General features: G+C 38.1%; 1 protein-coding gene across 1 annotated transcript in view; it reads left to right on the forward strand.

Moving 5' to 3' along the window:
* The first annotated feature begins 22,017 nt into the window (after positions 1 to 22,017).
* Positions 22,018 to 23,812, forward strand: part of sox19b (SRY-box transcription factor 19b) — a 33,347-nt gene continuing 31,552 nt past the window's right edge. The window contains exon 1 of the mRNA XM_039746942.1: positions 22,018 to 23,131. Coding sequence (XP_039602876.1) covers positions 22,485 to 23,131 — 647 coding nt within the window. The 5' untranslated portion in view covers positions 22,018 to 22,484. The remainder of the gene's footprint in view (positions 23,132 to 23,812) is intronic.

Raw genomic sequence — 23,812 nt, forward strand, 5'->3', positions numbered from 1 at the left:
AGTGCTACTGTTCCTGTGTGGTTTATAAATACACTGAAATTAACCGCATATTGTTTATTAGTTTAATGCATCTGATTGTAATTAACCAGTAACAATATAATGGTCCACGGAATGGTCAAACTATTCTAAATACCATAACTGCTTTAGCGTTGTTACTCTCACTGCACTTTCTTTTTCTTCTCTCAGCTGCTCCCGTTAGTGTTTGCCACAGCAGATCATCTTTTTCCATATTACTCTTCACTCGGAGAAGCTGATCGGAAAGAGAATTATCGGTATACAACATCAAGCACACGCTACCTCAGCCATGCTGCCTATTTGAACTACTTCTCATACGACAAACACTTCAAACCTTTACTGTACAGACCTCGCGGTTCAGAAGCAGTTTCATCCCAAGAGCTCTAAACGCACTTAATCGATTGCTCCTTGTTGTTTACCTCACTGTAAACTTGCAGTACAGTTATAATATTGCACAACCTGAGCCACTTTATAAAGAGTGTATTTACATATGATGACAATATCATTTTTAAGATGAAATGCAGCAAAATATGTTTATTATATTATACAGATAAAACTTTAACTTCATTTAAATAATCTATATTGTTGATAATTAAAGGACACGGTGTTGCTACGCTAGCAAGGATCTTACGCTCTGCTCACGATTGTTCCTGTCTCGCACTGCATGCTTTACTGGGACTGGCATGAAATATAGAATAATTGAACATGTACTACGAAGATATTTCAATGTTCCTTAAAAGTTTTGAAGAATCTGCGGTATAAGCTTACAGATGGCTTAACGTCCATTACAGAGCTGATTGTGTGGCGATCGGTTACTTAGAGAAAGAAAAGGAAGGACAGGAATTGGAGGTTAGTATGTTTGAAAGTGACAGTACTGCAGGGGTGGCCTTAGGCATGTACAAACTGTGCACCTGAACAGGGCCGCCAAATCCCAGGGGCTGTGACGCCAATATATATTGAATATAAAACAGAAAGAGAAAATAACGACACAGCTAAAAACGCAGCGGCAAATTTCGGCAAAAGTTAAACGCTTTTGTCATGAACACGAGGCAGCTATGCAGTGTCAGCAACGGATGTGGCCATCCGCCATGCATAAGATACCATATTGACAATGGCTGGTGAAGGAGCCACCGATTCTTTCCCTGCCCAGGGCTGCCACAAGCCTAGAGCCGTCCCTGAGTACTACTGCAATAAATTATTTCATCGAAGGCCGTGCACAATCACTGCGCCACCGTCTTCCCATGTTTAATAACGTACTTTAACTGCTATCATCGTGAGAATGATATCACATATACATCTCAGTATTTTAGTTATTCAGAGAGCTGTAATATCGTGAATGTAATGGATTCTATGTCTAGTTGGACGTGCAAGTGCATGTCTAGTAAGAAGTGCATAGTGATTCACACACATAGAGCACATAGAAGAACATACAAAACAAAGCATTTAACGTGCTACTTTACTTACGATGTGATTTGAGAAACTGGTTAACTAAATGATTTTAAGATGACGTTTATGATGTTCTACTTTAATGACAAAATAAACTACATGATTAAAGAGGAAATTTCGAGATTGAAGTTGACATTTCGTGCATTTTTCACACTGTGTGCCTTTTTTTTCTCTGTAACCTAATAAGCTGTCATATGGCATTTAGACGGTGGGCTACGACTTGCCTTTTCATGCCGACTTTGATATCTGACAACTTCTTTTTTATTTCGGGCACTGTGCAACTTTGTGAATTTGAGCTTTCGAGTTTCTCTGAAATGCTATGTCACTCGATCAGCTTCCTTTTGTTGTTTATACCACTGTTAAACCAACAAATAGTATGTTTTTCCTTCGCCTCCACTTGGTATTCACTGAAATTCTTACTTTTTCCCAGTTGCTTTTGCCATTGTCTTTTCACAGAACGCTGAGCTTAAGGGCTATTTATATTGATTTGCATATTCAAAGAGGCGTAATTCTGGGAGGAGTTGGGGCGGGGCAGCAGGCGCGTGCATGAGCGTTACTTTTCATGCTGACCCAGATTTATGTAGTAGACGAATACAGAAGTTGGTGAATTCACAGATTCCTGCATCTGAATTTTTCTGTACGTAAGCACATTTCGGCTTTTGTGCTTATGTCATGTTATAGTGCGAATTCTATGCACGGCATTATGCATGAGGCCCCAGGTCCTTTTATCCCTTATTTAGTGTCCAGCCACTCATACAGCTCATCATACACATTTTCTTTAGCCTTTTCCACCCCTCTCTTCACCTTAAGTCTTATTTCCTTGTACTCCTGTTTACTTTCTTCATCTCTCTGACAGTCCCATTTCTTTTTCACCAAACTCTTCCTCTGTGTACTCTAATTTACTTCCCCATTCCACTTTCCACCACCAGCTCTCCTTGTCCTTCTTCCCCTGTCCAGATATCACACTAAGCACCCTTCTAGCTTTTTCTCTTACCACATCTGCTATAGTTGTCCAGATATCTGGTAAGTCTTCCCTGCCACCCAATGCCTGTCTTACCTCCTCCCTGAACTCTACCATACATTCATCTTCCACCATCCTTGGCTCTGTCCCCACTCTCCTACTCTTCTTGATATCCAACGTCATCCTACAGTCCATCATCCTGTGCTGCCTAACTACGCTTTCCCCTGCCACCACTTTGCCACCTCCAGCGTCCTTCAGACTGACTCTTCTGCATAGGATATAATCCACCTTTTGCATCTTCCTCCACTCTTGTACGTTACCCTGTGTTCCTCCTTCTTCCCCAGAGCCATGTCCATCCTTTTTACAAAATCCACTATCATCTGATATTCTGCATTCCTCTCCTTGACACCATACCTACCCATCCCCTCCTCATCCCCACTGTTCCCTTCACCAACATGTCCATTGAAATTTGTTCCAATCACCAATCTGTCTCGCTTGGATACACTCTCCACCACTTTATCCAACTCACTCCAAAAATCTTTGTTCTCATCCAGTGCACACCCAACTTGCGGGGCATATGCACTAGCAACATTCATCATCACACCTGCAATTTCCAGCTTCATAATCATTACTCTGTTTGACACTCTTTTCACCTCCAAAACACTCTTGACATACTGTTCCTTCAGGATAACCCATGGTAGAATAATTTGAACTGGCATCTGATACACTTGGCCTTATTCCCCTTCCATCTGGTCTCTTGCACACAATATATCAACCTTACTAATCTTCATCATATCAGCTAACTCTCTCCCTTTACCAGTCATAATGCCAACATTCAAAGTTCCTACCCTCACTCCCACTCTCCTAACCTTCCTTCTCTCCTCCTGCATCCGAATACACATTTCCCCCAGCACCCTGTTGGCAACAACACTGGTGGTGGCCCTTGTTAACCCATGACTCAACTGATCCGTTATGGAAATCTATATTGTAGTCTGCATATTGATCTGACATATCCCTCCTTGGGACTGGCACAAACAAAACACTGGTTTGTGCATCTCCCTGTGGCTGGGTTAAACATGCTGACCAATGTAAAGAATTTTTGAGAATTTTGTTTAGCTAAAAGCTAAGCTGTCTCAAAATCTCATCCAGATACTTCTTAAAAGTTATCATGGCTTCACCTTCATCTACATGTAGCTTTTTCCAGATTCCCACAATACTTTGTGTAACAAACTGCTTCATGGTTTAATTCTTAAATGACATTCCCGTTAGTTTCCACTCGAGTATGTGATTCACCATTACATTAAAACAATTTTTCTGAGTGTACTTTATCAATACCTATAAGAATTTTGAAAACCTGGATTAGGTCTCCATGTCATTTATACTGCTGGAGATTAAACAGGTTTAATTATTTGAGTTCCTCAGACTACATGTCCTAAACTTCTGATTGTTCAGCTACATATAGCCTCAAGAGCTGTTAAGTCTTTTATGTAGAGTGGTGGCCAAAACTGCACACAATACTCCAGATCAAGTATAATTAGTGCATTATATAGTATAAGCATAATGTCTATCAATTTATATTCAGCAGTTTTCACAATATAACCTAATGTTTTATTTGCTTTTTAATAGCTTCTGCATATTGATTATATGATGACAACATTTTGCCAACATAAACCTCTAAATCCTTTTCAGATGCTGCTACCTGTAAGACAGTATCTACCATCTTGTATATACAGCATAATTGATGTGCCCGTTAACCACATGTACAGTAGCACTTTTCACTTTTTTACTGAGAACTGTGTTGGCACATGAGAAGTGTCCATGTAGACCAAAGTCCAATAGCTTGCTCTTCCAATATTGATCAAAGTCACCACATATGTTGAGCTTCCAACTCAAAATCCAGTAACCTGCTCTGTACTTGAAACCAATGATTAAACCCAACCTTGGTTTTGGAAACTAAAAAATAGCCAATGAGTATAAATGTCTAATGGTCTTTTCCATCTTTGGTGACCAAAGAGCAATCCTGAATTTAGGTAGAGAAGTGAAAAATGCCCATGGTAAGCAAAGTCTTCTAGAATGTTCTTCCCATAATTTACACTTCTGGACATAGTATCAGCAAGTGAAAGGCATTGCTGATGAGGCATCTTCCTTAGACTATTCTGAACTTGGAAATAGAATAAAATACTTCATTTGTGTATTTTGTTATTGGTGACCAGAGGTCAGTTTAGAGTCCAGAAAGAATGAGTGCATAATGTGAAGGTGATTGAAGTCCACTAGTCTTTTTGGTCCTTTATTACTAAAGGCTGTGTTGTACTTTGAATACAGAAACTGGGAAAGAGTCTTGTGTGACTAAAATAATCTTCACTGCCTGTCATGATCAAATTACAACTATGCACATTGTATTGAGAACTTCAAAAAGTAAACTAGTCTGTTCTGACAAAAAATAAACTCTATCTTAAACTCATAACATAAAAAACACCCTTGGACACAAATATCTTGCATTGTGTTTCATTTGTGGTGAGCAAAAGGCCAATGCTGAGTTCAGTATGGAGAAGTAAAAAAGGTGAGTAAAGTCCACAAGTTTGTTCTGCCCATAATTTTCAAGGTTCAATTGGTAACTGAACTGAAACAAGTCCTTCATTGCAAAAATTCAACAACAAGGCCAGTCTTTAATGACTAAAATACTGCAAAGTGAAAGTGAAAAAGGGAGACAAATGCTTCATATTCACTTCCATTCATAGTGGATGAAGACCAGTCTAGAGTCCACAATCCTAAAAATGGTTGTTCTTTAATGGCACTTTATTGTGCTCTGTGGTTTCTCACAGGACCATTACTTGACAGACAAAGATTTCATTCTGTAAAGGGTTCTCTGCATGTGAGATTGACACTTAAGGTGTTCAAGATGTCCCTAATAGGTGGACAAAACAGAAATCTTTGATGTAGAACAGGCTACTAGCAGGATACATACAGATCAAGAAAATTTGAACTTCCCCTCTGTTATTGTAGGCAGCAACAGTCCTTTTTAAATCAGGAACCCATCATTATATATCTGCTATCGTCTATTCATGGCTCTTTGTGGACCCTGATCTAAATAATTAAAAGGTCTTCCTGGAACCTTCATATGGATGGCTCTTTTGAGAACTAAAAAAGGTTCCACTAGAGCATCACTCTGAAGAACCATTCTGTCACCTTTATTTTTGAGAGTGTAGTATGGGGATGTGAAAATGTCCGTGATGACCAAAGTCCAGTAACCCCTTATATTCATACCAAGCAAAGTCCAGTCCAGAATGCTAGACTGAGAAATGAAAACATTCCATGGTGTCCAAAGCACAATCAGGTGTGGACAAGGTCCAGTCTGTTAGTTTTAATTAAGATTTTAAAGGTTGCCTTTTTTGTGAATCAATGTCCAGTAGCTTGCTACATTCACAGTGACCAAAATCCATTTCAGAACCTTGTATTAAAAAGGAAACAAGGTCTTTGGTGACCAGTACCTAGAAACGTGTGCCATTCATGTTGACCAAAGTGTATTTCAGAGACCTCTGCTACAGTATATTTAGAAATGGATAAATCACTCATGGTAGCCAGTCCAAGAGTCAGTTCTTTGTTACAATGCTTAGTCCAAGTCTTTGAGGTTTATCTTGAAAAATAGTCTACAGTGACCAAAGTTTACTGGTCTGTTCTGTCATGGCTGACCAAGGATCGGTCTAGACATCTGCATTGAGAAAGGGAAGATAGTCTATGGTCACCAAAGTCAAGTATCTTGTCCTCTGTTATTATGAAAGTCTAATCCATGTCTTTGAATTGGAAAGTTAAAAGGTCTATGGCAACCAAAGTCCAGTCTACTCCATACTGAGACCAAGAAAACAGTCCATGGTGACCAAAGTCCAGTAACTTGTTCTGCTTAGGCCACCAACAGTCCAGTCCAGAGGTGATACTGAGCACTGAGAAAAGGCCATGGTGAGCAACACCCAGTTGTGTGTCCTATCATGTCCTTAGTTGTGATACCCCAATCTATATCTTTGTATTGTAAACTCAAACACAGTCCGTGATGGCAAAAATATAAATGTCCAATCTCTGCACAGTTACTAAATAAGACTGAAAAAGTTATCTTTAGTGTCCAAAATGCAGCAGTCAGTGACATTCATGTGATCCAAATTCTAATTAAGAGTCATGTACTAAAAACTGGACAATATTCTATAGTGCCCGAAGTTCCACATTATTGATGATTACAAATTCTGCTTTTTTAATGCTATCTATCTATCTATCTATCTATCTATCTATCTATCTATCTATCTATCTATCTATCTATCTATCTATCTATCTATCTATCTATCTATCTATCTATCTAAATGTATTAAGAAATGAAAAGCTGTGCATGGTGGCCAGTGTCCAATTGCCTATGCTCTGAAGACTCAGTCCATATCATTCCTTTCAGAAGTAATACACTGTTTGTTATGATGAAGACAGAGCTTACTGTTCCATTTATAATGACTGAAACTCAACTCCAACCCATTCTTGGTGAACATGTCTAGCTGATCATTGTACTGTGAAGTAAGCTGGTTAAGTGCTCAACAATTACTTATTCTTCTTGGAGCTAAAACCTACACTTGAAACATAATGTGCCATCCTGTCTATGCTGTTCAAAATCAATTCATTGATCTGTCATGGCGGTTGAATTCCACAGGATGGTGCATCTGTGTTTTGAGGTCCATTGCAAAGCTCGCTTTGTGACTAAAATGCACCTCAGTCCAGCTGAAACATACAGTACCCTTTTTCAACATGACTCCTCCAGTCAGTTTGTAGTGCTAACAAATTAGGCAGCATTAGTGGCTAGAAAGCTGGCCTTGGTCTCACAAGACTGCCTTCACTTCCTTGGTGTGTGGCCCCTCAACAAACAGGCAAACCAGCCTACACAAAGATTACATGATTACAGATCTCCTTCTGATGTGCTTACAAAACTCTTTGGTTTAGAATTTACCGGTAAAGGCATATATTGACCATATCCTGCCTATGACTGAATTTTGGATGTCCTCAATCACATAATCCCTTGAGTGATATTAGAAGAAATGTATAAGGCAGGCAAATGTAAATCTATGTAACCAGTTACAGTATAGAATGACACAAAGATGCACAGCAAAATTATGACACAATACTGTTTTGGAACTTTTATGTCAAGAGGCATCATGTACTTACATGGCTTTCAGAAAGCATTCAGATCCCTTCATGTCTTGCATGTTTTTTTTTTATGTTGCAGGCTTATGCTAAAGTCATTGAAATTAATTTATTTCTTCATCAAGCATCACTCAATACCCCAGAATTAAAAACTGAAAACAGAATTTTAGGAATTGTTGCAAATTAATTAAAAATTAAAAACTGAAATATCATATTGACATAATTATTCTTTATTTACCATATTCAGTTTCCTATATTAGGAATTTATCATATTTTGTATACCCCGAACTTGCTCTCCAGAGTGTTTTTGGGGTCAGCTATTTGCACAGCACCCCTGGAGCAATTGCAGGTTAAGGGTCCAATGGAATAACATTCCTTGTGTCACTGCCATGATTCGAACTTGCAACCTCCAATTTACCAGCCCAGATCCTTTTTTCAGAACCTTAACTCCGTACTTAGTTGTGGAAGTGATTGCAGCCTGGGGTCTTCTTGGTTCTGACACAAAAGTCTTCACACACCTGGATTTGGGGATTTTCTGTCATTCTTCTCTGCAGATCCACTCAAGCTGTGTGAGATTGGATGGAGAACATTGGTAGACAGTTATTTTTAGGTATCTCCAAAGATTTTTGATTGGTCCATTCAAGGAAATTTCCCGAGTTGACCCTAAGTTACTTTTGTGTTGTCTTTTTGTAGCAAAATGTAAAACAATATTTTCTGAAGGTGCTGTAAACCGTAAACATCGCAATATTATATTATGTTTGAGACTTCCATTGGTAATATAGCATTTTTCATAAAGTAGGCAGAGATAATGTGCTTTAAGGCAATATATGAAATGAAGAAACATTACTGTACCAACTCCAAATCCTGACTGGGCCTGAATGAAAAAAATCTGCCCCACTGTTAATCCTTAGGCAAATTGATGGCATCCTCTGTTTAGAAACTAGCCAAAGAACGTGAACCATTTTCATGTTTTCTCTGTGGCACTACTACTATTCTGCAGCTTCCAGTTGTAATGTATGGCTGGGAAAGAAGGACTATCACTTAAAGCTGAACGTGGAAGAACTGATGTTTTCAGCCTTGGTGCTGGAGAACACTGCTGAGAAGATCCAACAAATCGGTACTTGAAGAAATGCAACCAGACTTCTCATTGGAAGGCATGCTTGTCAAAGAAATGCTCAAATATTTTGGCCACATATTGAATAAGCAGGATTCCTGAGAGAAAAATCTCATGTTAGGGAAGACTGAAGGTAAAAAAAAGAGAGGACAACAGGAAAGGCACTATATTAGATAGGCATATATGATGGGTACTATGATAGATAGATAGATGGATGTGAAAGGAACTAAATTAAAGATAGATAGATAGATAGATAGATAGATAGATAGATAGATAGATAGATAGATAGATAGATAGATAGATAGATAGATAGATAGATAGATAGATAGATAGATAGATAGATAGATAGATAGATAATGCATTTTATTTCAAGGTGCATTTCTAAACACCCAAGGACACCATACAGATAATAAAATCATAAAACCAACAAAAGCATGCATATACACATATACATATATCTATATCTATGGAACTGAAAATACAACAATACGAACACAGCCTAAGGTCATGTAGTGTAAGCTAATCTAAACAGATAACTCTTAAAATGAGATTTGAAAATAGGTACGGAATCTGTGTCCTGAATGTTTTGTGGCAGTGAAGTCCAGAGATGAAGAGCACTGTAACCCATGGTGATCAGGTATGCAGGGTGGGTGATGAGAAGACCAGAAGTGGAGGACCTAAGAGTGCGGTTAGGCGTATAAACATGTATGAGATCAGAGAGGTATAATGGAGCAAGGTTATGAAGTGCTTTGAAGGTAAGTAGAAGAATTTTAAAATCAATGTGAAATTTTACAGCAAGCCAATTAAGCTGTTTAAGAGATGGGGGTAATGTGTTTCATGGAAGAGGTCTGAGTTGTAATACAGGCAACTGAATTCTGAACAAAGCTGGAGTTTATGGACAAGCTTATGTGGGAGATCAAAGAGAACAGAATTACATTAATCAATGCTGGAAGTGACCAATGCATGAGTAAGGATGGTGGTGTTATTTAGTGTGAGGGAGGGTCGCAGGCATGTAATGCTACAAAGATGAAAAAAGATGACCATGTAACATTATTGATATGGGATTCAAAAGACAGAGTACTGTCAAAAATAACCCCCAAACTCTTAACCTGAGGGGAGGGATAGACTGATGTACCATCAATATTAAGCAAAAAATGATTAGATTTTGATGTAAGCAGACTTAGAGCCAGTAAGGAAAACCTCTCTCTTATGGCTATTGAGTTGGAAGAAATTAAAAGAAAAACAAGATTTGACCTCTGATAGACAATCATTGAGGGTGGAAGGAGGAAGGACAGAGTTGGGCTTTGTAGATATATAGAGCTGAATATCATCTGCATAATAATGAAAATCAATTCCAAATTTCTTAAAAATGTCACCTAAAGGGAATAAATATATTAAAAACAGTAAGGAGCCATGCAGCAATCCCTGAGGAACACCACTAGTGACTGGGAGGAATCGTAATTGTGAGTTTTTTAGAGGATGAAAAAGGAATACAGTACCTTTAGCCAGGTATGATGTAAATAGATAGATAGATAGATAGATAGATAGATAGATAGATAGATAGATAGATAGATAGCACTACTGAGTGTATGTATGTATGCGAGCTAAAGTCCATCAGGTCATGAAGAGTTGGACTTGGCTAAAGAAGTAAACCACAACAAAATTATTCTGAAAGTCTAATATCAAATTTCCCAGTTTTGGACACAAACTCACTCACACTGGGCCAATTTAATGTGACTAATTGTACTCGTGTTACTAACTTTAGAATTTGGGTGTAAAACTAGAATAATTAGAGAAAGACTCACATAGACACAAAGAGAACATGCAGACTCCACACAGAAAACAACGAGGAGCAGGGGACAAGATCTGATAGGCAGAAATATTAATCATCCCAAATTACTCTTTATTTGAATTTTATAAAACACAGCTATGAATGTGTGACCATATACAATCCTAATCTATCCATTGAGTGTACAGTAAATGGATGCTTGACAATTCAGAAGAAACTCTGTTCTTTTTTATATATCCATAAACAACCCCTTTTCTGACTGTCTTGTAACAATTCAGGCATCAGTGTCTCATCTAATTTCTAACATTTACAATTTAGTCAAAGACATTCCTGCTATTTAGATTTTGGATTCCGGCTCTGATTTAACCATTTAGAGATTGTATATGGATTCTGGTTATCTAGAATTTAAACACAAGCATTTAGAATCCAACCTATGGAAGCCTGCCTGTGTCTGTGTTTACCAACATTTCACACTGTACATTCTTAAAAATAAAGATGCCAAAGTGGTTCTTCAGAGCAATGCCATATGGAAACAATTTTTGGTTCATAAAAGGACCATCCACGTAAAGGTTCCAAAAAGAACCTTTTATATAAATCCATAACTGGCCCTATAAATAACTATGAAGAGATGATACCAGTGATTGCTGGGATAGACTCCAGCTGTGCCAGTGACCCTGCCATGGCACAGAAAATAAATGGATGCATAGATGGATTGTAACAGATTTGCTCAATACCAATGGGTTCCTTATTTTAAATGGCTTCCTGCTGCATAAAATCACACATGCTCAGTTCAGGTTTTTTTTATCTCTTGTATCCTGCTACCTACTACACATTACAGAATTCTGTTTGTCCATATACTAGGAACCTTTTCAGAGACAAAAAACCTTGTGTTTAGCAAGGGTTCAAGGAGGAAACACAACCCATTAAAGTGCCATCAAAGAACCAGAATTTTTAAAGGTATACAACCATTCTCAACATCACACACGTGTATATGGAGGGATATTTTAGACAAAATTAAGGAAACAAAAATATACAAATAAAAATACCTTGAAATGAGACAAAAAAATAATTAAACTTTTCACAACATATATTTTTGTTGCTTATGTCTTAACATATTCTAAGATGTCTATTCTATTATTTCTTGGTTTATGTATTTCAGCGACACCTGCACAGCATGAAACTTATTCCTGAAATCAAACTGTCACTTTCACTCGTCAAAGGTGAGAGGGCGGGGTCTAGCGAGTACTGTTTTTTGGTTGGTTAATTGTCCACACGCTCAGTGCCGGTTGAAGCCCGTTTGGAGCCCTAGGCACCATTGACGGACATTATACCCCTCATTGTCCATTGCAGGTCTTATTAAAGCTGGACGACATGTTGGGGAGGCAGTTTAGTATCCAGAGCAGACATTTACGGCAGAGTTTAAAGAGTACGCGTCCCTTCGTATATGGCGTGTAACGGCGCCTACACATTATCACCATATAGTAAATTGACGACCAAGGAGGTGGGGTCCCCCTTGTTGTGAGGAGCGTCTTAAAAAAGACAATTGGTTCCCCTTTGTGTATAGTATTAACATACTTTTACGACCCCCGGTTGTCCCCCCCGGTGTACTGGAGCGCGCTCCCCTTAACTTTCATAAATGGCACCCTTCTAATGACGGCGCCTAAATCGTCTAATGGATTAGGTGGCTCGGCACAAATTGGACACTAAACTTCGGCTATCTGGGTAACATTTACAGCAGACACTTAAGATACAAACAACTGATAATCAATGCGTTTTTTTGCACCCACACTGCACTTCACACAGCACTCGTGTCCAAACAACACAGTCACAACTTTGAGCATTGGGCACGAGCTCACAGGCTTTCCCAACTCACGCAAAGCGCATGCGTCTACACAGTGTCTAATTTACCAATGAGAACACAGTGCTCAATAAAACCCCGCCTTTTCAACTTTGATGAGTGAAAGTGACAGTTTTAATTTCAGGAAACGTTCGCGTTGCGTGCGGTGTCAATGAAATAATAAAATGAATACATAAATATTTTGTGACATATTTAATATGACATTTATTTTGTCCGAAATATTCTTCCATACACTTGATACTTTTCGCGATCGCGGAGTGCACGAACAAATTCGGAATGGGGAACCAGTCCTTTGCCGCAAATGCTATGCTCATGTACACACATACAGCTACCGCTTAATCAAATCTGTATGTCTTTGAGGATGCTTGAGAAAAGTCAGAGTACTTAATAAGCATGTTTTAGGCAATGAACAAATTCTAAATGGGCAGCAACCAGGATTCACACCCCGAACTCGGAATCCCTGAGGAGTCAGCGCTACCTGTTGCGCCACCCTTGTAACGTTTGGAAGCCATTATTTTGCAGCTTTCTAAGTTTAGAGTTCATCTTAGGTGTGTGCTGTAAACAGTAGATACTCAACCTGCGGCTGTTTTACTTCATTCTTTATTTTTTTTATGTCTTTCTGTCTGCCAATCAGATATTTCTAATCCCGTCTGTGCCCGTTTTCAGTCTACACCATTCCTAATGCGATGTATGTAATACAGTGTTTAATCCAGTATTAATCGCCACGGGCCGTGTTGAGAGTCCAGTCTCGTTGAGTGATTTCATCAACGTCAATCCAGCCAGCCCGTGTTTCAGACATTTCGAATGCAGTGTGAAGGTGAGCTATATTCAGTTTCACTCTGGTGCGAGTCCCTTTCAGCCTCCGCGGTCAATGGCTGCTTTAACTATTTGTTTTCCAGTCTGTTGTTGGCGTATAGCCATTTAGAATCCAGCCGAGCAACGCTTTAGCTTTTGAGAACTCAGTGTGCGTCTTTAATTTATCCCTTTAGAATCCAATTTGCGGCTATGTTTGAATAATTTAGCATTCAGACTGTGCCTCTATTGTATTTGTTTATAGCCCAGCCTATGAATGTGTAAGCATTTTGAATGGAGCCCGTGACTGTAGTTCAGGCTCCCGCCGGAGAGTGCTGACCATTCAGTTAGTCGGCTTCATTCATAAACTGCGAGTGCACTTGGTGTGTTCGAGTTCTAATCGAAACAGCTGCCCCGTATATACTGCTGTTACGTTCTCTTTCATAAATCACGTCGTCATATTTTTAAACCTTAGTTTTATTGGAAAAATTGCAAAGAAAACAAAAACAAATGATTCGTGCATAAAACTTGTTTTATTAAATGCTTTGACCTTAAGTAATAAATGGCAAATACTGACTGACTGATATGTTTGAAATCTCTGCAGAGGCAGATGTTGAAAGGAAAAGACAACATAATTTATATGTTAAATAGTTTAAAATCCTACTTAATTTATAATGCACAGTCATTCCATCGACTTGAGACCAAACTAGCAAAACTTGTTTATAATTAAAGAGCATAGATACATAATAACTTATTTTGTTGTGGTGGTTGATTATAATAATTTCTTGAATTAATATACATTATTGTTAATAACAATAATTTAGCTAAATTAGGGAAGGAATGTGCAAACATAGAGGTGAAATTTAGTAATTATTTTGTCGAGAGCTGCCCACACAAGTGGGTGTTGTCACATTTCAAATTTTACGATTGTGCAGTAAAGGCAAACGTTACCATTAATGGAGATGGCAGAACTGCACACAGGAACAGACGACGGCAAAAGGTTACAGTCGGTGTTCCCATTTTGGTAGTTTGTAGTTTGTTTTTGTCCTCCCTAAATTGTAATATCATCTCATTCATTCGTTTGTTTGTTTGTTCATCCATCCATCCATTCACCTATGCATTCGTTTGTCTGGTCATTTATTCAATCACATAATCACAAGTTGTTTATTTATTCATTTGCAAATTCATTTATTTGTTCATTCATTCATTTCCTAATTCATTATTTCATTTGTTCATTCATTTGTTCAGTCGTGTTATCATTCATTTAATCACTGACTTGCTCTTTTTATTATTTATAAATTCATTCTTTTGTTCATTTATTTGTTTGTTGGTGCATTTGTTCATATGTCTGTTCAATTATCCATTGGTTTCGTTGCTCAATCATTCAATCACACATTCATTTGCTTAAGTTTTCTTTCTTTTATTAATGTGTTTGCTTGTTCTTTCATTTGATTGGTCATTCACTCATTTGAACACTTATTTGTTTATTTATTAACTCATTCATTTGTACGTTCCTTCATTACTTTGTTGATTCAGTTTGTTTGTTAATTAATTCATTAGTTCATCTGCTTGTTCATCTTTTCTGGTCGTCTGTTCATCTATCTGTTCAGTTATTCACTGGTTTATTCAATCATGCATTCATCCATTCCTTCACTTCCTTGTGGTTTTGTTATTTTATTCATTTTTTTATTCGTTCATTTGATTCCTAATTTCTTCATTCATTTGTTTATTTATTAATTCATTCATTTGTGCATTTCTTTCATTCATTTATTTAGTCACATATTATACGAGGGACGTTCAAAGAGCTTTTTTTTTACTCTATTTATTAAGACTTTCAAAAACAAATGACATCACTTTTCTACATAGTCACCTTCATTGGCAATTTTAACCTAGCGTCCTACCAAGTTTTTAATGCCCAATTAGTATTCTTCCCACCTTCACCGTTTCCAACAAAAATATAAAAGTGCATAAACTTTTTGAACATCCCTCGTATATTCACCCATTTTTAAATTTATTTATTTATTCATATGCCCATTAATGAATGAATGAATTAATTTTATGAACTCAGTTTATTCTCGCTGACAGAGCCTATCTGGTTATCAAAGGCTTTGTCATATTTCAATCTTATTATATCATTATCTTCATTAATCAAGACTCTTCTAATTTTAGTAAATATTATAACACATTCTTTGCCAACTTATTTTGTGCATTTGCTTATACTTTAAAAGATTACTCAAACTACAGAAGTGCACACCTGCCTGCTGCACCCTTTGCCAGCCTGTTACTTGCAGCTGTGGGCAGGTTGGCATCATGAGGTGTAAATGTAAATGGCATTGTGAAGTACTCCAGGTATGTGTGTGGAGTAATATGCTGGATCTCCATGGATCTGAGGAGAAGGTGCGAGTAACACATTAGCAGGTCCCCAATGCAGGATTATGGAGGTGGAAAGTACAAGGCTGCATTAAGTGTATCATTATGGATCACCTGAAAAACATGTTTCCAACCTGCTTTTTTGAGTTCAAGGTCATGGTGGGCATGAGCCTCTCTTGGGTTCTTCAAAGGTAAAGGAGGAATGAGCCATGGATGCAAGCCAGTCCTTTGCAGGGCCCACTCATACAAACAGCCATCCAGGGCCAGTTTAGATTACTGTCTCTGGTCTTATTAGTCATTTAGAATTCAAACTATGAATACGCAGCAATTTTTAATCGAGTCTTGAGTTCTTGTTTAATATTTTACACTTTGTGGGCTCTCTTTAAGCAAATGAGAGTAACCCTGACGGGTCAAATGAGGGCTAGAACATGACTTGCCGTTACTAGACATAAGGCAGGAACTAACCTTGAATGGCATGCCCATTCTTTGCAAGACCTCATTTTGCTCAAACCTTCACCCCCACTGAGCCATCTTAGAATCACCAGTTAGCTTAACAAATGAATTTCTGGGGTTAAAAGAATGTTACAGCCAAGAAAAACTCAAGCAGACTGGAAAAATGAACCAACTGAACATAGAAAAAGAACTTGGACCCAGCACACTATAAAATAATAAGATGGCAACTCTTTTCACCCTTACCAAAAAAAAAAGACCCACATTTGATCCTCAGTTTACTCCCAAGTTTAAAATGTGGAGAATGGCTAACATGCCTTTTAATTTATTTTTCTTTGAATTGCAATATTGATTAATTGGAAGATTCTCTTTGCATAACCTGTTGCACATGAAATCCTGGAGTCAGGCAGCAGGACATTTGCATGATAAAAAAGAAGCAGAAGTCATAAAAGAAAAAAAATAATGGCATTAAATACCAAAGACCACATTTATTGGATGAATGTGAAAGATTTTATTAGACGAGTTCCTCATTGAGATGAGAGAATATAAGAATGCAATTTATTAGTAAGAGGTGGAATAAAGAACCTCAGGAATAAAAGCTAAAACAGTCACAAACACTGCAATGATTTCAGTCAGATGAAAGTAACTACAGAGAATAGAAGTGAAGTGAATAAAACAGAATACGTCTGTCTGGTTTTCTACCTAAAAGCAGGTTCTAGACGGCCATTGTCTGCAGCGCTTTTATTTATTTCCTTGAGCCATGCCTGAGATAGAATAGAACGGCAAAAGAAGTATCCTGTGGCATTTCTCTACAAGAACAGAATTGAATATTTAATGGCTTTTGCTAATAGATGAAGAACAAGGTATAAACTTTTTGGTGGCTTTGAGCTGACAATCCACATAATTAAGACATAAACATAATGCAGATTGTTCAGCGGACCTAAAGAGCCATAAAGCAGCTCGCAAAGATGAGAAGTGTGCTGCAGCCGATTTCTGACTGAAATTCCTCATGTACTGAAATGTCAGCTTCCTTAGGATGCTGTTACTCCAAAAAAAAAAAAAAGACATCCGTCAATATCATAATCATAAAAGACCCTTGCTACAGTGCACCATCCTAAGAAATCCAATAAACGAATGTGAGGCTTAACACTCGACCGGCTCTCAATGAGTTACAAAGATGAATTTTCACAGGCTTTAGGTGTTTTCATCTTCTTTAAATGCTCAGGTCTGAATTGGCAGACATCCTTGAAAGGATTATAAAATGTAATTATACTGTATAAAATGCTTTTGTTTGTTTCAGTTATGTGCACTAAAAAGAATCGGTGACCTCCAAAGCCCAGGCTTTCATTCCATAATGTCTCAGTTTGGAACCTCATTAGTTTGTCAGTTGGGTAGCGGATTGTAGTTGGGAAAACTGGACTTCAATTAATTCATTACAAGCAAACACACACACATATATTAACTGTATATATATATATATGTATGTATACGTACATACATACAGTACATACTATACTATATATACATACATACATACTGTACATACTTTACATATATACATAAAATGAATTACAAACAAACACACATTCATATATAACTGTATATATGTATGTATACATAAAGTACATACTATACTACATATACATACATACATACATACATACATACTGTACATACTTTACATATATACATAAAATGAATTACAAACAAACACACACTCATATATAACTGTATATATGTATGTATACATAAAGTACATACTATACTACATATACATACATACATACCGTACATATATATATATATATATATATATATATATATATATATATATATATATACATACATATATAATTCATTACAAGCAAAAACACACATAGATATGTATATTGCTTAATCCAGTTTGGAGTCATGGAGCATATCCAAGCTGCACTGGGCACAAGGCAGGAATCACTCCTGAAGAGGGTGCCACTCACACACCCACACATACAGGGCCAATTTGGGACTTCCAGCTGGTCTAACAGTCATGTTTTTTGGGAATGTGGGAAAAGAGAGTGCCAAAACAGATCTGGGGAGAACAGGCAAACTCCACACTGTCGCTCAAGGCGCTTGATTTGTGAGGCAGTAGAGGCAAATCCACCCCGTCCTATTTATTTTTTTAGAAACATAAGAAATTTGACTATTGAAAGGAGACCATTCAGTCCATCAAGTTTGTTTGTTTAGCTAACAGTTAATTTCTCCCCAAAAAAAGTTAACTCTGAAAATGGCACCAGTGTTTTTTTAATTACATATAAACACAAGTATAGAAAGCAGTTATGACAGGTTTTAGTGCAATCTGATATTTTATGTTCTTTTTCCAAAGATACAATCCACTTCCCTCAAAAATCTGCTTGTAAGAGTAGGCCTTCACCTCTTTTAAAAAAATCTGTTTTGAAATGACTGCCTTTTTTATTTATATGATAAATATGGGACATTTTAGAGAAAGACTTAGATCAATTAACTAGTCTTTTATTTGGCCTTCTTCTAACACACAAAAAACACAATGACATGCCAGTTAAAAAACCTTTTCTTCAGAAGATTTTTAAACTGTGTTTAATGAAGTGCTCTGATTTAATATAGACATTAGTATCTAAACTGCAGCATTTCACATAGGTCACACTGGGGCATGTCCAGTATTTAACACTCTCTATATATCTGCAAATTCATGCAACTGCACTCTCAAAAGTAAAGGTGCCAGATCGCTATTCAAAGACATTCCATAGGGAAACCATATGAACCATCCACATGAAGATTCCAGAAAGAACCCTAACTTATTTAGATCTGTATCAGGCTCCATACAATAAATGACCAAAAATAGGTGGTAACAGATTTTGAGAAATACCAATGGCTCATGATTTTAAAAGGACTTTCGCTACATGCACAGAGTAACACAGGCTATGTTCAGATTTTCTTAATCTTTTAGGATCCTGCTAGGTAGAATACCATATATTTTAAAAATTCAGGTTTTTTTTTACATATTAGGATGTTTTTCAAATCAGAAAGACCCAAATAACCCTTCCCAGAATGAAGTGGTGATTTTAATAAGCAATAGGTTTTGGAACCACACAATCCAGTAAAGAACTATAAAGTGCCATTAAGGAACTAGTACTTTTAAGATTGTGCTTCATGGATTTGTTGTCCTAGGTTCATATCTTTTCAGTTGTTCTTTCCTGATGTGAAGTTAGCACATTTTCTTCATGGTTGTATTGGCTTTCGTCATGTTGGGTTAACTGGTACCTCTAAACTAGCTCAGTATAATTGTGAGTGTGGTTTGTACGCTGCAGTGGACTGGTGCCCTGCTTTGAGCCCAACACTGCTCAGATAGGCTCCTGCTCCATGTGACTCTGTACATTAGAAAAGAAGGAAGAGGAGGTTGGGAGCATGAACAAGGCCCTTAGCCTGCAATTCCTCCATCCTGGGTATGATGTTAACTTGTATCCAGCTCTGTAAGCAAGTTCTCCAACTTGCAGGGGAAAAAAAAAAAAAAACTTACACTATTCCATTCAAACTAGTGTGGTGCTGAGGTGTCACATTAGAAAAACTGTCACAAAAGCAGGTCATTCAGCCCAACAAGCCTGTCCATCATCTTCACTGAGGCTCTCCAAAATAACATCAAGTCAAGTTCTGAAGTTCCTTGATGTGCTGCTCTCCACCACACTACTTGATAATTTATTCCATGTTTGTGTGGCTTCTTGAGAGAAGAAAAACATATCCAGCATCTGTGTAAAAATGATTCCAGCTCTACCTCTATGTTCTTTAAAGAGACAACCTCAATCCATTGTAACAATTCCGTTCATAATTTTAAACACTACAGCCATGTCCCCTCTTAATCTCCATTACATTAAACTAAAAAAGCTTAACTCCTTCAGTCTCTTGTCATAGCTCACACCTCCTAATCAGCCCTGTTGCTCTTCTCTAGACTTTCTCAAGTGCTGCTGTGTCTGTTTCGTAATATGGAGACCAACTCATATCAAGTGTGCTCGAGTGTGTTATGTTACTTATATTTGCCTATTTGTGTTCCTTTTCTGTTTTCTTCCTATAAACAACAGTTCTCAAACCCATTGTATCCAGTTCAGTGTTGTGAGGCCAGAATAATCTTCGCTGCAGCAGGTGCAAAAGAAGCTGCAGGGCCCACTCACACTCTACAGTCCTAAAATCAAGCACACATGCAAGTCTATGGAGGGGAAGGAAACCTGACACTGACATGAGGAGAACATGCAAACCACACTCGGACAATAACTGGGTAGAGCATTTAAACTCAGGACACTGGATCTGAGAGGCAGCAGGGCTAACCTCTGCTTTTCAGAAACTTTCTTATATTAAAGGGGATTAGCAAATCTAATTTAATAGAAGAAGAAACCACCACTTATGAAAACTGCATAGTAACAGTAATCATAGTTATGTGGGACACAGCAGTGTTTCACAGTCTGGTGTATGTTTCCCCAGAAAGAGATTAACATTTTCTTTACATACATTCAGTATCATAGTATATTTAACACATGTGTGATTTTAACTATTATTTTAAAGAAAAACGGTTGAATGTGAAGTGTGAAAAAATGTTTTTAAGAAATATTAATGAAGACAGGCAGGCCTAATTCTTGCTACTCTTTTAAAACTACTGGCTCTTTAAAGGCACTTTAATAGTTTGTGTGGTTCCCCGCAAAACCATTGTTTGACGAAGAACTATTTAATTCTAATGAGGTTTCTGTACATTTAAAGCTGGCTTTTTTGGCATTGAAAATGTTCCTAATACAGAAATATTTAATGTATAGTGGGCTACCTTGCAGGGTACTTAACAGATCAAGAACACCAGAATTTATCTTGTGTGATTATTGGCACCTAAAAATTCATTTAAAGTCAGGAACCCATTGGTATTTCACAAATCTGTTATCTATTGATGGATATTTATAAAACTTTTTATGGATCTAATTAAATAAAGGTTCTCTATGAAAATTGCACATGGATGGTTCATTTGGGAACCAAAAATGGTCCCATTATGACATTGCTCTGAAGAACCACTTTGGTATTTTTATTAGTCCATGTGCGATGGTACAGTCTTAAAAATAAAGTGCCAGAGCAATTCTTCAGAGTGATGCCACAGAAGAAACATTTTAGTTAGATCCATAACAGGCTCCATACAGTGAATAACCATGAATGGTAACAGTTTTGTGAAATTCAGGTGGGTCATGAATTTCATGTTCAGTAACACAAGCTAAATTCAGGTTTTCTTAAACTGTTAGTTTTAAGCACCTTAAAGCTAGATTTTTTTTACATATCAGGAACCTTTTCAAAGTCCAAAGAACAAACAACCCATCACAGAATGACATGGGTCTTTGTCAAGTAATGGCTCTATGAGGAACCACAAAACCCAGTAGAGATCCTTATAGTGCCATTAAAGAACCATTATTTTTAAGAGTATACTTGAGGTGAAACAAAATGTTATTGGGGGAACAATAAATAAAATCTGTGCCTACTTCAGCACAACAGTAACCCAAATAAGGTATATAGACAATTAAATTGCCTTTATGAATTATATATACAGATTCATAGTTGCTACTTTCACAGGTGTCCTGATATTAACCATTGTCCACTTCAGATCTGCAAGTTGTTTTGGCCAAAAGTGTCGGCTGAATGAATAAATAATAATATAATGTCAATAACATGTCAAGTTCGGTGCAGTTTATTTACCTAGTGTGAACTGCAAAAAAGTGACAACTTGAATAATGAGTCCAAATCCTAGCACGCCTGCCCGTCCTCTACTATACAGTAAGTAATAAATAGACATGCAAAAAATGCAGTGAAATTTAATTGCTAAGCATAGTCTAAGAAAGAAAGAAAGAAAGAAAGAAAGAAAGAAAGAAAGGTGTACATTTGAAAAAGTTCACGGCGTTGCCTCGCCCCTTCAATAGTTATGTAAATTGGTGACACTTAAGAAACGCCCGTTGTCGGCGAGCTAGAAGCGGGTTGGTCGGGCACTCTGAACATATCCCTATAAACTAGCATGCTCGCTGAAGTGGGAGAACTTTTTTTTTAAAAGTGTTGGACATTTTTGACGGAGCCGTGACTTAAAGCTGGGAAGTTAGCCTGTAAGAATTAGTAGGTGAGAACTTTTCGAAGCCCTCGCTCGCGATCCGGTCGGCCCATGAAGGACTCGCTCGCGTCCACGCTTCTGTAAGAATACACGCGCGCAGGTATGTCACTGGACTCCGATAATTAACAAATTCTTTTTTTCATGCCGGCGTGCCGTGGCTTTAGTGAGACAGAGAATTTTCCCAAGTTTGGTTCCCACCTTAACCCTCGGGGGGAATTCAGAAGGGAGGTATCTTAATTGCCAGGGTGAATGTAGTTTGACTTGATTTACAATCCGGTGTTTACAGTAATCAAGGCTCCGGCAACTAACAGAACACAGACTCTTCAATCTCTTTCTTCGTCCCGTATATTTGATTTTATTTTATTCGGATTTTTCCCCCGGCGTTTAAAGATGTACAGCATGATGGAACATGAGATAAAATCGACAGGACCCCCGCCACCCCATCAACACGGATCTGGGATGTCCCCAGTTGGAAACGGCGTGGGGGCCACTCACCCTGGGACCAAGGGGACGTGTCCCCCAGGCGGAGACCCCATGGACAAAGTAAAGCGACCTATGAATGCCTTCATGGTTTGGTCCCGTGGCCAGAGACGCAAGATGGCACAGGAGAACCCCAAAATGCACAACTCGGAGATAAGCAAAAGACTTGGTGCCGAGTGGAAGCTTTTAACAGACGCGGAGAAGCGGCCATTTATCGACGAAGCCAAGCGGCTGCGAGCACTACACATGAAGGAGTATCCCGACTACAAATACAAACCCCGGCGCAAGAACAAGCCGCTCCTGAAGAAGGACAACGCCGCCGGCAAATACCCGCTCTCCGCCGGCAATCTTCTGGCTGCGGCGGCGGCTGCGCAAGGACCCGGGGGGAGCCCTCGCATGGACAGCTACGGATGGGGCCCCACTGGGGGGTACGCGGGCATGCAGAGTGAGGCGCTGGGTTACACTCAGCAGCTGCACCGATATGACCTGTCAGCTCTGCAGTACCCCCCTGGCATGGCCCCCTCGCAGACCTACATGAACGGCGCTAATTCTTACAGGTAAGAAGCCCATGTCCGGTATCGGAACAAAACAGATTTCATATTTCATCACACATTGGAGTGGTGTATAATAATATTACTTATATATTGTTATCTGTTTAACAGTACGTATTGAATTGTTTATATTATTTTGCATCAGCAAAGATTAACGCAAGATTACAATTTTTTGAGATCTTAACAAAAACACATTTAAGTTGTGCATAATTATACTTTGAGCATGTTATGATTTGATACTATTCAATTTAAGCACATTGAGTGTGAATGGATGCTTTAAATCAATGTTTTAAATATGAGTACATCAGTTTAAATCATTTTCTTGTTTCGTTTTTCTATTTGGTTTATTTAGAAACCTAAGATGGACCGACGTCCTGTCCTTCCAAAATTGGTTTCAGCCTTATGTCTATTTCCATCGGAATGAGCACCAGTTTCCCCCCTTCTTCCACCTTCACCACGACCCCCCTCCTCCTATAAAAAGGGGGGAATCAAGGAAATTGACGGTTTATGTATGTAATGACTTGTTATCATACGAAAACTGTTCTTAGCAGACCCACCCCCCGTAAACATGGTAGAGCACGTGCTTTGGTATTTTTGAATTTTAAATTCATTCATAAAAACTCAATAACGAGAAACAATGAGAGAACAAACTCAAAAGTGGAACATAAAAAAAATGAAGCGACCCCC

The sequence above is a fragment of the Polypterus senegalus genome, chromosome 3 (assembly GCF_016835505.1).
Source record: "Polypterus senegalus isolate Bchr_013 chromosome 3, ASM1683550v1, whole genome shotgun sequence".
Lineage (NCBI taxonomy): Eukaryota > Metazoa > Chordata > Cladistia > Polypteriformes > Polypteridae > Polypterus > Polypterus senegalus.